The sequence below is a fragment of the Pipistrellus kuhlii genome, unplaced genomic scaffold (genome assembly GCF_014108245.1).
Source record: "Pipistrellus kuhlii isolate mPipKuh1 unplaced genomic scaffold, mPipKuh1.p scaffold_m20_p_2, whole genome shotgun sequence".
Classification (NCBI taxonomy): Eukaryota; Metazoa; Chordata; class Mammalia; order Chiroptera; family Vespertilionidae; genus Pipistrellus; species Pipistrellus kuhlii.
The window spans coordinates 129,425,623-129,439,660 of record NW_023425515.1 but is presented as its reverse complement, the minus strand read 5'-3'; the positions used below and the strand labels follow the sequence as shown (position 1 = coordinate 129,439,660).

At 35.8% G+C, this 14,038-nt stretch overlaps 1 protein-coding gene across 11 annotated transcripts in view; it reads right to left on the bottom strand.

Annotated features, from left to right (window-relative positions):
• EVI5 (ecotropic viral integration site 5) overlaps nt 1–14,038 on the bottom strand; it is a 164,334-nt gene that overhangs the window by 27,366 nt on the left and 122,930 nt on the right. For 10 of the 11 annotated variants that reach the window (XM_036444102.2, XM_045584340.1, XM_045584339.1 and 7 more), the window contains one exon: nt 4,287–4,382. The exons of the other annotated variant lie outside the window; for it this stretch is intronic. In XM_036444102.2, the coding sequence (XP_036299995.1) occupies nt 4,287–4,382 (96 nt within the window). The remainder of the gene's footprint in view (nt 1–4,286; nt 4,383–14,038) is intronic. 11 annotated transcript variants of the gene reach the window in all.

The window sequence follows — 14,038 nt, the reverse complement described above, 5'->3', positions numbered from 1 at the left end:
AGAAAGAAGAAAGAAAGAAAGAAGAAAGAAAAAGAAAGAAGAAGAAAAAAGAAAGAAAGAAAGAAGAAAGAAGAAAGAAAGAAAGAAGAAAGAAAAGAAAGGAAGAAAAGAAAGAAAGAAGAAGAAGAAAGAAGAAAGAAAGAAAGAAAGAAGGGAGGGAGGGAGGAGGAGGGAGGGAGGGAGGGAGGGAGGGAGGGAGGAGGGAGGAGGGAGGGAGGGAGGGAAGAGATTAACCAAAGATCTTATATGCATACTAGAGGCCTCTCGGCCTGGCCTGTGCCCTCTTGCAATCTGGGACCCCTTGGGGAATGGCAGAAAGCCGGTTTCACCCGATCCCTGTAGGCCAGGCCAAGGGACCCCACCTGTGCATGAATCCATGCACTGGACCTCTAGTAACTGGACCTCTAGTAATGTGATATATCGTGTGTGTGTGTGTGTGTGTGTGTGTGTGTGTGTGTGTGTGTGTATATATATATATTATAGATTGTGTTTCAATCTTCTTTATCTTCAGTTCAAAACCCAGTGCCTAGTATATAGTGGAGGCTATGATGACAGGTGGGTAGGAAGGTAGGACACGGAAGATGGGATAATATGGAAAGCACTTGAATTGGGATCCAGCTTCTTTTCTATGTATGCCATGAAGGCAGGGTATAGGGAGAGCGGAGGATTTAACCACAGCTCTTGCCAGGTCTTGGGTAGCACAGTTTCCATGGTGAATTCTGTGGACAACTTAGCAGGATAATAGAGGCTCCAAATTAAAAAATTTCTATGAAAAGTAGGTAAAATTAGGAACAAAATTAGTTAGGTGGTAAGAGTAGGAATAGCAGGGGTTGGGAGTCAAAGAAAACAATGGGATGAATCATAGGAAACTGCAGTAAGTGAAGATAAAGCTCCATTTGAAGTGCTAAACAGAAAGAGAGAGAGAGAGAGAGAGAGAGAGAGAGAGAGAGAGAGAGAGAGAGAGAGAGAGAGAGAGAGAGAGAGAGAGAAATTTTTCAGGCTAAGTCAACCGTGGAACTCATTCACTGGCTAGGACAACTGCAGAATTCACTTACTGGGTTTATGCAAATTCATGTGTCAAGAGAGTGAATAACATAGTAAAATATTGTCATTAATTGCTGTTCCTAAATTTTTAAATATTAATGATGTTTTCTAATCTAATGTCTCCATAATCAACACAGAAAAGAATAGGCCAAACTGAATTCAATCCTGGCCCAACCATTCAATACTTGTATAATCCTGGGCCAGTTACTTAATTATTGTGAGTTTGTTTCTATATCCATTCAACTGAGAATACCACCAACATGTGGGAGTATTATGAAGGAGGGTTAGTAATAATGCTTGGCCCATAGAGGGTACTCAATAGATAAGTAACTATTATTGTTATTTTACAGATCAACAATAAAATCAACCATTCATAAAAAATAACCTGCTTAATCCTCTTTACTATTTCATACAGCTGATTACATTCTAGGTGGTCACAGTTGTTATAACATTACAACAATGCTGTACCTACAAGTTTTGTCTCAACATTTCCTTTAAAATTTAGAGAAGTACAAAAATCAGTGAACAAAGTGACTATTAAAAGTCAACCTGCTCATACCATTAATATTTGAAGGTTAATTATTTTTTGTTGTTGAAAGCCGAAGATTTTGGCAAATTCTAGCATATAGGCAAAAGTTAAGTTGGAAATTTTAGACTAATTTTAGTGACCTTTTTTCCCCACTGTGAAGTGCTGTATTACAAGAATGGGATGATAACTTTGTAAGTTATATATTGTACACCTGAAACAAATATACTATATGCCAACTGCAATTGAAAAGTAAATAAATAAAATGAAAAATCACTAGAATAAAAAAGTTACATAACTTAAGAAATTGGTCTAAAAATAGTAATTTTCATTAAGTCTACTACAACCATTATCTTGGTTTAACTGTACCTTTTTTCATTTATCTTTTCTTTAGTTATAAAACTTTAAAACAGGAAAGTGTATTAAATTCTGCTCAAAAAACATAATGAAAAGGAATCTCCAATTGAAGACCTATAATGGTTCCATATTATTTAGTAAATTTAACCTCTTCTAGCTTTGAAGATTCACCATAAACTGGTTTCTAGTCAATCTACCCTTATTTCCCACAACGTAGTCACATTAATTCTATTTGTTGTTGTTAATCCTCACCTGAGGATATTTTTTCCCATTGTTTTAGAGAGAGTAGAAGGGGGAGAGGGGGGAGAGTGAAGAGAGAGAGAGAGGGAGAGGGAGAGGGAGAGGGAGAGGGAGAGGGAGAGGGAGAGGGAGAGGGGGAGAGAGAGAGAGAGAGAGAGAGAGAGAGAGAGAGAGAGAGAGAGAGAGAGAGAGAGAGAGAGAGAGAGAGAGAAGCATCAATGTGAGAGAGACTAATCGACTAATCGATTGGTTGCCTCTTGCACTGGGCTCTGGGGGCCGGGGATTGAGCCTGCAACTGACTTATGTGGCCTTGACCGGCATCAAACCCAGGGCCCTTTGGTCCTAGAGCCCATGTTCTATCCAGCCAGCTAGGGCAGTGACATTAATTCTTAATTGAATCTGGCCTTCTCTAAACTCCCAACCTCTGTGTTCTGAGCTCATCCTCCTCCCAAGTTCCTGTGGCCCCCAGCTCTACTGTACTCATTCTCCTCTCTACCATGCTTTCTGACTGGGACCTGGCCTACTCTGAATCCCATAATTAACATTTCATCATAAACAGTTCTACCTTTTATTTGCACAATCTAGCTCTTTCTATTAACAGTAGAAAAGTCTACTGTGGATTATTTTCTTTGCATGTATAATATAAAAGACTGCTTTCACAGGCCACACATGAAAAACCGATGGTAAAACTAAGCCTCCTCTGAACTATTTTCTATTAGTCCTGGTGAGGAGAGTATCATTATTTTCAGTCAAGATACATGACAGGAAAATTTAATATTTGCAGACTGATTTTTAGGATAGTCTTAAAAATAAAATCAATCCACATACAATTTTCTTAATTCAGAAACATGAAAACTTATCACTAGAAATCAAAATTATAAATGGGAGAGTGATCTACTTTAGTCATTAATTTCCTTAAGGAAACCTTTGAACACAAGGAATAATGCTTCCATTTACAAAAGAATAAGGATTTCTAGACCATGCTTATTTGTAACTTGTTTTTTAATTCTCGGCTAGTGGATCAGAAGAGATAATAAAAAATGGACACAAATTAAATAAAAACTATGCAGAATCCTAAATCCCTCATATGTTATCATGGCTAAAAATCAACATTCACAGGAATGATGCCCAAAATTTTGGGACAAATTAAATTAAATCATATCAAATTTTAAAAATTTTTGTTAATGTTTTGTTTCTCCATTCAGAATTTACTTAGATTGTCTACCTCCAGGAGTTATTACTCAAAACACTCAGACTTTAACTGAAGAGTGTAACACCAGGAAAGAGTATGTAATGTCTAAACTTTTTCTATTGAGGTTTAAATGAACTTACTGAGTGTTTTCCCCCCCTGTAACAAAGAGGCTTATGTTACCCATTAAATTCTCATCACTATGAATAAACATTATTGTACAAATAATTCAAGATCGGATGAGAAACATGCTTTTCCATTAATGTCTGATAGATATTTATCATTAGAGAATAGTAAGAGGACAACAAAATTGATCTAGAGCCACAGTAACAAAAAGCATTTCTCTATCAAAACACATTTGTTTAAGTAATTTAAATTACTTAATATAGTACACTAGGCAAAACTATCTGAATTTCATGAGTTAAATCTCACAGATTCAAGATAGTGCCAGTTTAAAAGTATTCAGATACTAAGAAATCTGTTAACTGAAATTAGGCAAGTATCCTTTTTTGCAATCTCAGTAATACCACCATGCGGGAAAAAAGAAGAGAAGAGTAAAATGACTTCCCTCTATCCACAACGGTAAATATCACAAATCTATTGGTATATATAAAAAATTTTAGTTTAATTGCAGTCACTTTGACACTTGAGACAAACTACCAAGGGTCACAATAAAAAATAAAATATTTTTATGCAAATATTGACTATTTTAGATCATGATTAAACAGGCTTAAGAAAAATAAATCTTCAATATTTGAACAGAAAAAAAAATCTTGTTATTATATAAGAAGACAATCTTCTAAAATAGAATTATAATCAAGAATTTACAGAAAACACTTATAATGAAAGAGTCCGACATAACCAGTAATAAAGTGTTGTTTCAATACAGAGGAAGAAAGAAATATGTGAAGTCCAAAATTTGTCACTTACCTCATGATTCAGCTCTGCTATCTGATCTTTGAGTTCCCTAATATACTGGTTAGAATCAGACTTGTTAAGCTGTCCTTGAAGCTTTCCTTCTTCTTTCTGTTTTGTGAAAACATCAAAGGAAAAACAAAGTAATTTTCACAGCATGTACTCAGATACTTGAAATTATAGGACAGCATAATAACATACTCTTTAATTGGCTAAATTCTGAACAAATTTGTTCTCAAACTATCTATGAAAAACAACTCATAGTATTCTATACTAAGTATTTCTAAATAATGCTTAATGGAACTGTTTACAATAAATACAATTTACAAAATATACCTTTGAGAGACTCTTACAAATCAATAGTTAATTTGGTCTAGTAATATTAAAAATTATCCTAGAATTTCAAAGCCATTTATCTAGTTATTTTGAGTGCTAATGATTTTCCTTCCATGAGATTTAGTGCTTAGCTGAGAAGGGAGTAAGCCTCCTACAGCTACACTGGGAATTTGCTTTTACTGAGGCAACAGAGAAGGGGAGGAAAAAAGGTTCTTCAAGCCACTCTTAAAAGGGAAGACGGCTCTCTCTTCTGTTCAGTTAGCTCAGGAATGTGTGCTGGGAGTCCTAGAAATTGTTGCTATAGCCCATCCCCTTATTGCTCTTTGGCAATCCGCATTAAAAATCTTTTATTGGATACTAGTGGCTCGGTGCACAAAATTTGTGTACATTAAAAGGGAACTGATTAAAGGAAATAATATTGCTATTTGCCCTTTCTCTATAATAGAAGTGTCAGAGTTGCCCTTTCTCTATAATAGAAGTGTCAGAGATCAAAGAAAATTAGTAAAATGTATATGAAAATCTCCCTCCCGCCAGAGTCTGAGGCACACTGTGGGACCCAGAGTCAAGTCCCCGCCCACCACCTGTACACGCTTCGAGGACCCACCCCCATCAAACCCCTCTGGGCAGGGGGCAAAGCCTCAGTCCCCCAGCCAGTGGGGGGGGCGCCTGAGGTCCTCTGTCAAGCCCCGCTGGGTGGGTGTTGTGGCCTGAGGTTCCCCGGGCCTGGCACCAGGTGGGGGGTGCAGCCTGAGGTCCCCCGCCCAGCCAGCACCAGGCAGCCTCAGGTCCCTGCTCTTTGGTTATGATGTTACGGCATCCTGGCTAATTTGCATATTCCTCTATTATATAGATAGATGGCCTGCTGAAGCAGTTTGATTTAACTAATACGTGTATAGCTGTAAAACACACTATGATTTCTACAGGCTCTAAAACTTTTCTTATATATTTAAACACATGAATATCACATATAAATAACCTAAGCACAGATCTAATTTAACAATACTATATCCCAAATACATATGCTAGGCTTCTTAAATATGCCTATGAATTTTAGCCATAAGCCTTAAGGAAAAAACACACATATTTTGAAACTTTAGTTCAAGTATTAGTTTGTCAGCCAGAGAAGGGTAGAAACAACCAAAGAGCCAAGAAACCAAGCAGAGTCTATTTAAATTATCTCAAAAGCCTTTCCAACCTGTTTTTTCTTTTCTTTTTAAGAGATTTTTATTGATTTTCAGAAAGAGAAGGGGAGAGAGGAAGAGAGAAAACATGGAGCAGCACAACTCCTACCAGGGATTCAGCATGCTACCCAGGCATATACCCTGTCCGGGAATTGAACCGGCAACCTTTCGGTGCATGGGAGGATGTCCATCCAAATGAGCCACAATAGCTTGGGCAACCTGTTTTTTCATTTAATGAACCAATAAAGTCCCTTTATTATTTGAACCAGTATGTGTATGGGTTTCTACCACTTGCAATCATTATAACTAAAATATCTTGAGGATTTATCATGCCTTCTCCATGGAGGTCCCCCAAAGGAATTTAGCCCTAACTCCTAAAAGCATCCTTGTATGTAGTGATTTAATTCCCCTCCCAAATCCAATCTGATTCATGACTATCTTATCCTAACATTTTCCTTGGCTATAGACTTACTCCACCTTAGTCCTGTGAACCCCAAAGTGGGAAAGGATGATGTCAAGTAGAAGGAATACATAGTGAGTGAGTGAAGTGAGAAGAAAGAATGTAGAAAATAGAGAAAAATAACATATGGAGGGAAACTATTCATTGATGTAAAATAAAAAATAAAAACATATTATTTTTATAAAATGTATTTTCCAAGTATTATATGTAGCATGAGAAATGGTGGCAGCAACTGAGTAAGGAGATACACTTCCAAAAGTGACTAAGTTGGTGAGAATTATGCACTTGGATATATGTGTTCAGCTATCCTTCTTGATGATTTTTAACTTTAGTATCACATATTAATTCCCTTGAAATGTTAGATTAAATAGAAAGTGTAACCCACTTCTAGAAAGAAATCCTTCGAAATGGAAAGGATAGATATTTGTGATTTGAGGTCAGACTTGGAGAAAGGTACCTTTTTTTTTTTTTTTTTTTTACAGAGACGAAGAGAGAGGGATAGATAGTTAGAAACATCATGAGAGAGAATCATTAATCAGCTGCCTCTTGCACAACTCCCACTGGAGATGTGCCCACAACCAAGGTACATGCCCTTGATCAGAATTGAACCAGGGACCTTTCAGTCCGCAGGCTGACGCTCTATCCACTGAGCCAAACCAGTTTCGGCTGAGAAAGATACCTTTAAATTTGGTCCTCAATGAAGGCAAAGTTCTTGAGGACTTTGGACATCCCTTAGCAGTAATATCATGTGGGATACAATAAAAATTTCAGAGCAAATAAAATGACAAAGCCCAAGGTAAGCTCTAATGTTGTAAGAAAGAAGTTCAAGAATGCAGAAATACTTCTCAAGTTTAAAGAATGGAAAATGACCAGTAACAATAATTAATATCAATTCTTTCCTGGATAAAAAAAAGTTTGTTAAGATAGAAACCATTAAATTTGTTTTTACAGAAAGTGATCAAGTGATGCCAAAGAGCTATTTCCTCCAAAGGTAGTCTTAGTAGGATTTAGCTAAACTTTTTTAATATAGCACCTTGATTTCTTTGGAGGAAAGGTAGTATTTAATAAAAAATGAGGCAATTTAAGAAATTTTACAATAAAAATGGGAGTGTTTTTAACTTAAAAAAGACTCCTGAAAGGTACTTGTGGAAATCAAATGAAGCTCTCTTAGATTTAATAACTAAAAAAACCCAGATGGTCCTTGAATTTTCATTAATTGTAGGAAAAAGGAAAAATTTCAAAGAGAAAAACTATATGTTTGATTAATTCATATTGTATATAATTGTTCTTTTTAGATTTAAATGTAACTTTATAAAACTTAATGTTGGGTTTCTTCTGCAAAACTTTTACATACAACATGTCAGACTATGACGTCCCTTAAAACCAGTTTCTCTGGATACACACACACACACACCCCCCATAAACAAAAATTTGTAAGGCACACTGACTAAACAGGAAAGAGGGAGGGTGACCCGAGGACAAGCACACTTGTCACACATCAGTTTGACAGACACACCAGTTGGAAAGCTCTGCCTAGTATATTCTGATTCAACAGTCTGCTTAAAGGGAATATAGCTGCTACTTCAAAAACAGAAGTAAAAGTGAGAGATATTCTAAATGCTATTCAATGAATTAAAATGTATAAATAACCTTTTATCTAAAAGCTTGGGGTTTTTGTCTTCTACAAATGGGCTCTCATTTAAATATATTAATTCTAAGTCATTTAAGAATCCTCTTTAAATGTAAAAACTGAAAAACTATACATTTACAATACCCCCCAAAAATCTAAGTAAATATCATATTTTAAGAAGTAGGTATCAATTTAATTTCACTTGTGAGACAGTTCATTCAATAACCTAATATTTAAGCTTTTTTGCAAGTATTTTTAAGCTTTCTATTTTCAAGCAATGTCCGCATGGTTCTTTCTGATAAGCAGGTGGGAAAATGTCAACTACACTAATAAATTTGCCAGGAACCTACATTTTCTTGAGGGTTTTTTTTTTTTCTAGCTTGTAACAACACAGATTGCCAGTTAACCAGTTTCCTAAGCAAAACTAATTAAGTAAGTAATTAAAGAGCTTAAACACATCAACAATTTTAGGTATTCTGTAATTTCAATAAACAGACTTTAAATATATAACCTTTTGGCACACAATAAAAGAAACTTTGTATTAAGAGGGCATAAAGTAACATTTGAAAAAGGTTTAAATGTACATTTCATTCTTGGATCTATCTTTGAATATTTTAGCAATTACCAGTATCTATGACAATCTAATTCATATCGAGTCCTTAAACCATAGAACTTTGCACATATGCTTCTTATTAATCAGAAGGTCATCCATAACTCTAGTTAATAATATGCATATTTAAGTGACTAGGGGTAAAGTATAACAAGTTTACTCTGAAATGCATCCAAAAATAAGGTAGCTAGAATGGTGGATAGGTGAGTTTCTGATAAAGAATAAATAACATATATCAAAATATTAATTTTATAATGAAGGCAGGTAAGTTTATGGTGTTCATAGTACAATTCTTTCAACTTCTGTACATTTGAAAAATTTTCATGTAAAATAGCGGAAGAAGCCATCAATAAAAATAATTAATTGTCTGCTAAAGAGAGCCCTTGGTCCACACTGTACCTCATTAATATATGTAAAGAGATAGTTATCTCCCAAAGGTTAGTGACTCTTCATTTAAAATTTACCTTTTGCTCTAGGAATAGATACTACTTTCTTCACATTTACTGGAAATTTAAGAAACTAAAAAGCAACATGATAAAATCACATAAATTAGAATCTTATTAAAATAGAACATAATTTTAGAGAGAGCTGAGTTATAATTTCATCTCCAGAATATTTTGTAGTAGATTTTGTGTTTGTTACCTCAAGATCCCTTCTCTCTCCCTCATTATGTAATGGTATTAAGATTAGAATTATCCCCAGCCTTAACCCCATTTGTAAGCCCTCATTAGTAGGGTTTAAACCAAGCAGGGTAATATTGATTCATGGGTTGCACAAATATAGTTTGGTTTTCAAAATCTTTTGCTGGAAACTATAGGACACGTTTCTTATTCTGGACATTATGATATGTGGGTATAAAGCTCACTTGTTAGCCATTTTAACACAATAAGGGGAAAAAACCTCCTGAGGAGTAAAATGATAAGGGTAGAGTCATGCGTATCATGGTTCAATGCAACAAGTTGGAGCCCACATCAAACTTCCTAAAGCACATCCAACTTTTGAACTTTTCAGGTACATGAGCCAATAAATCCCTTTTATTATTAATAGTCACAATAAATTCAGAATTGGGTTTTCTGCTAACTGCAAAAGATAGTATTTTAAAATAATACCGTGTTTCCCCGAAAATAAGACATCCTCCGAAAATAAGACCTAGCGTATGGAAAGATAATACATCCCCTGAAAATAAGACTTATCGCAACTTGGGAGAAAAAATTAATATAAGACACTGTCTTATTTTCGGGGAAACAGGGTATATGGCTAAGTAAATGAATACAAAAATACAGGTAACATAATCTAAAATGCCTAAAGCAGTAGTTCCCACGGTTGACTATGGAGAAAAATCACTTGGGGAGTCTTGTAAACGTACAGATTAAAAGAACCCATTCTGACCTGAATTCTAAATATCTGGGATTGGGGCTTGAAATCAGTACACTTCGAAAGCCACACTATAGTGATTATGATGTAGCCAGTGTGTAGACCTAAACTTGAAATGCCCTTGTTTGAAGCACATTTGAAAATTAACTATCAACTATGTTTTTTAACACACACTAAAAATTCTACTTATGTGCCAATTATAAATTACTTTTAATCTTATTTCCTAAGGATCTCAAACATTTATGACTTTACACTCATTATAAAAATTACTTAGTATAACTTTACATATAAAAAAGAGAAATATTTCTTTCAACTACCACCACAATGGTAAATGTGGTAAATGACCAAGACTCATACCTTATTTACAAATAGTCTCTACATATCCAGAAAGAATATATTTTTTTTTAAAAATAGAGGAAAACTGTCAAGGGTTCTTAAATTAATTTCTTTTCAATTCTGCTATCAGTTTCACTTCACATTATATCTATGCTACTTTCAGATGGTCAGTTCCCTGTCTACAGAGGTTGGTTCAATTTTGAACTCAAATCCCTCTCTTGGTTAACCTACCTCTCAAACAGAAATATTATTTTAAAATCTAGTAATATATGATGAGGAACTAAATAAAATGGTTAGGATCTGAGAAAATTCCACACATATGACCCCTTTTATTGAAAACAAAAATAACATTTCTAAAGAATGAAGAGAAACCAAATATTTGGAGACCAGCAAAATGATTCTATAAAAATTTAAGAAGACTAATTTCTATGAGGAGCTATGGTAATAAATAAGGGAAATATGAAGCCCAATTCTTTAAACTTTGTATTATGTAACAGGGGGAATAAAAAAAAAAAAAGCAATGTTCTTTAATATAACACATAAACGTGTGAAGAGGAATATTTTACTCGAGTAGTGGTTCCGTATTCCACTACCTCCCCTGTGAGGCAATGACTTTAGCACATACACTCATCTGCTTTTCCCCTGCAACCCTGAGAGCGGTAATCAGAAAAAGGATGAGGTAGAAATGGAATGAGCCCAGGATGTGCCACATGTTCTGTTACAGTTGTTTAAAAAAAATCAAAAAATACGATAGTCAATTGGGGGGGTGGGGGAGAAGTGACTATGTATTTGTGCAGTGTGCAAAAATGGTCATAGTAGAAAGTGGACATTTTATTCAGAGATCTCTTCAACTACATCTCCTATACTCCAACACTTACTACTTAGAAAGTTGAAACATGTGGTGGTTTCTCAAGCTAGCTAGAAGACTGAAGAAAAAGTGTGTAATGCTTTCTTGATAGCTCTAAGCAACATGTTTTTACATGATATACTGCACCAAAACTGAAATGAATACGTTGGTAAGTTGCTTTAAACAACTGTTTGGGGGGGAAGTGGGGTTTAGTAGTGTATGTTCTTAAAAAAATATTGTGGAGTGGAGAGAAGAGGAGGCAGGGGCCAGGTTTGTTTAAACACAAATTTGGTCAGCTCATTTGAAAAGAGATTGTAACAGGAATGCCTAGAAGTCCATTCCTGTTCATTTGTTCTTTATCTGTGTTTTTAATGCTGGCGATAACCTAGCCTGTCTTGCCACAGGAAGAGAGCAGATCTTACACGCCATTGGTTTCTTAATACTCTCTACTAACAGGTAATTTGCTTAGAAATTTTTGGATGTTTAACATACTTTAAAGTTGATAACTGTATAAGGTAACTTAAACAGTTAATATTATATATTATTTACACCTTATAAATTTTTTTCTCTAGTCTTTTCAGTTTTCAAATTTTCAGAAGATCTAAAATAATAGTACAATACCTATATGCCCTCCAATTATATTCACCAGTTACTACTATTTTGCCACATGTCTTCATTTTGTCCATTTGTGTATATCTTCTGAACCATTTGAATGTAAATTGCAGATAAGACATTTCACTACTATGTTTCAGTATGCATCTCCTAAGATGAGGAAATGTCTTCCATAACCAAATGCCATTATAAGACCTAAATTAATACTAATTCCATAGTATATTCATTGAACATGTAGTTCCTATTCAGATTTCCCTAAAATTTCCCCAAATGTTTATTACTGTCCAGAATAGAACCAAGGTTCATAGTTACATTTGATTATTATATCTTTAGCCTCTTTTAACCTATAATAGTCCCTCTGTCTTTTTTTATGACATTGTTAATATTTTTGAAGAATCCAAGTCTAAGAACTGTGTATTATATACGTTAAAAAGAAAAATATACCATTCCAACAAAACTCCAAGTAAAACACTACTTTTATTCCCTTTTTCAAATCAAGTAGTAAGCAGTGAGGTAAAACTAATATATATTTAATGGGTGGTTGGATCAAGGGATTAAGTGTAGACCAAGACATTTTTGCCTCTTATTAAGAGACTAACCCATAGGTTCAACTATGAAGTCCAAAGAACTCTCTTCATGTTTGACATCAGTTTAAAAACCTGTCATTTGTCTCTTCACAAAATTATTCTAAAAAGTAGGCAGATGACTTTAAGTTCCAGGAAAAGTGTAAGGTTAGTCACAAAAAAATCACTAAAAGAGGATTTTAAAAAGAAAGCATCAACTCCGGCCATTTTTCCCCCTAGTGGTTAGAGTCTGTGGACTGAAGGGACTTGGGCTCAATTCCCAATCAAGACTCATACTTGGCCCTAACTGGTTTGGCTCAGTGGATAGATCATCGGCCTGCGGACCCAAGGGACCCAGGTTCGATTCCGGTCAAGGGCATGTACCTTGGTTGCTGGCACATCCCCAGTGGGGGGGTGCAGGAGGCAGCTGGTCAATGTTTCTCTCTCATCGATGTGTCTAACTCTCTATCCCTCTCCCTTCCTCTCTGTAAAAAAATCAATAAAATATATTTTTTTAAAAAGACACATACCTGCATTGCAAGTTCAATCCCCGGGCCCAGGCCCGCCCCCCGGCCCAGGTGCATACAGGAGGCAACCAATTGATGTGTCTCTCTCTCTTACCCCCTCCCTCCCTTCCACTCTCTAAAAATCAATGTAAAAAAGTTTCCTCAGGTGAGGATTAAAAAAAAAGAAACCATCAAAGAGCCACTCATTAAGCTTCATCTTGTTCACTGACACAGTGCTCACAGCAAGAAAACTATATAGCTAAAGAAAACGTGATTCATCTTCTGGATAGTGTAAATGTCATATTTTATTTTCTTCATATTCCATGTCACAGGGGTTATCATCTCAGTGAAAGACTCATCTCCATTTCTGTCTCTTGGCTGTTTTTAACACTACCAGCTAAGCTATCAAAGGGTGAACTGTTTGTTTTTTTGTTGTATGCGTGTTTGTGTTTTTGAGACCACAAAGTTAAAATCCAAATACGTGCTCTTGTGTCATGTAAAGCAGCTTTTGCCTCACTTTTCCCCGGTGAAGAAAAGATAGGGGGTGATATATCCCATTTACTAATGATAAACACTGTCCCGCTATGGTGAGTTAAGACCTGACAAGACCTCTGGGGAGTGCTGCCTTGGGATACCAAAACTTTTGAAGAATTAGTTCCAAAAAGCCTTTCTAGATAAACATCATTTCCTCTTTTTGTTATTTCACTACCCATTGCTGTTATTTCCCGAGATCCTCTTCTCCCAGCTTGACGGTTATTACGGTCTAGAGACCTACTGCTCCCATACTGTGGATACTTATTACCACTTGTTTTCCTCTTGGCAAGGTTTTCTCTCGATTGATAAATAATAATCCTCTTTTTGGATTCATCTGTGCACTGTCCTCAGAGATGGTTTGACCTAAGCTTAAACAGACTAGAGCAGTGGTCGACAAACCGCAGCTTGTGAGCCACATGCGGCTTTTCGGCCCCTTGAGTTTGGCTCTTCCACAAAATATCACGTACCCTAATTAAGTTAATAACAATGTACCTATCTATATAGTTTAAAAACTTTGGCTCTCAAATTTCAACTGCTGTACTGTTGATATTTGGCTCTGTTGACTAATGGACTAGAGCACATGTGTCAAACACAAGGCCCGCGGGCCAAATCCGTCCCGCCAGGCCTTGCAATGTGGCCCGCACCGCGCTGTCATCACTGCACTCCGCTGCGTTTCCATCACAATGACAGTTTATGACTGTTCAGTAAACCATTCGGCCCGCGATTTAGGCTGGATTTTAGATTTTGGTCCCTTCTCTGATTGAGTTTGACACCCCTA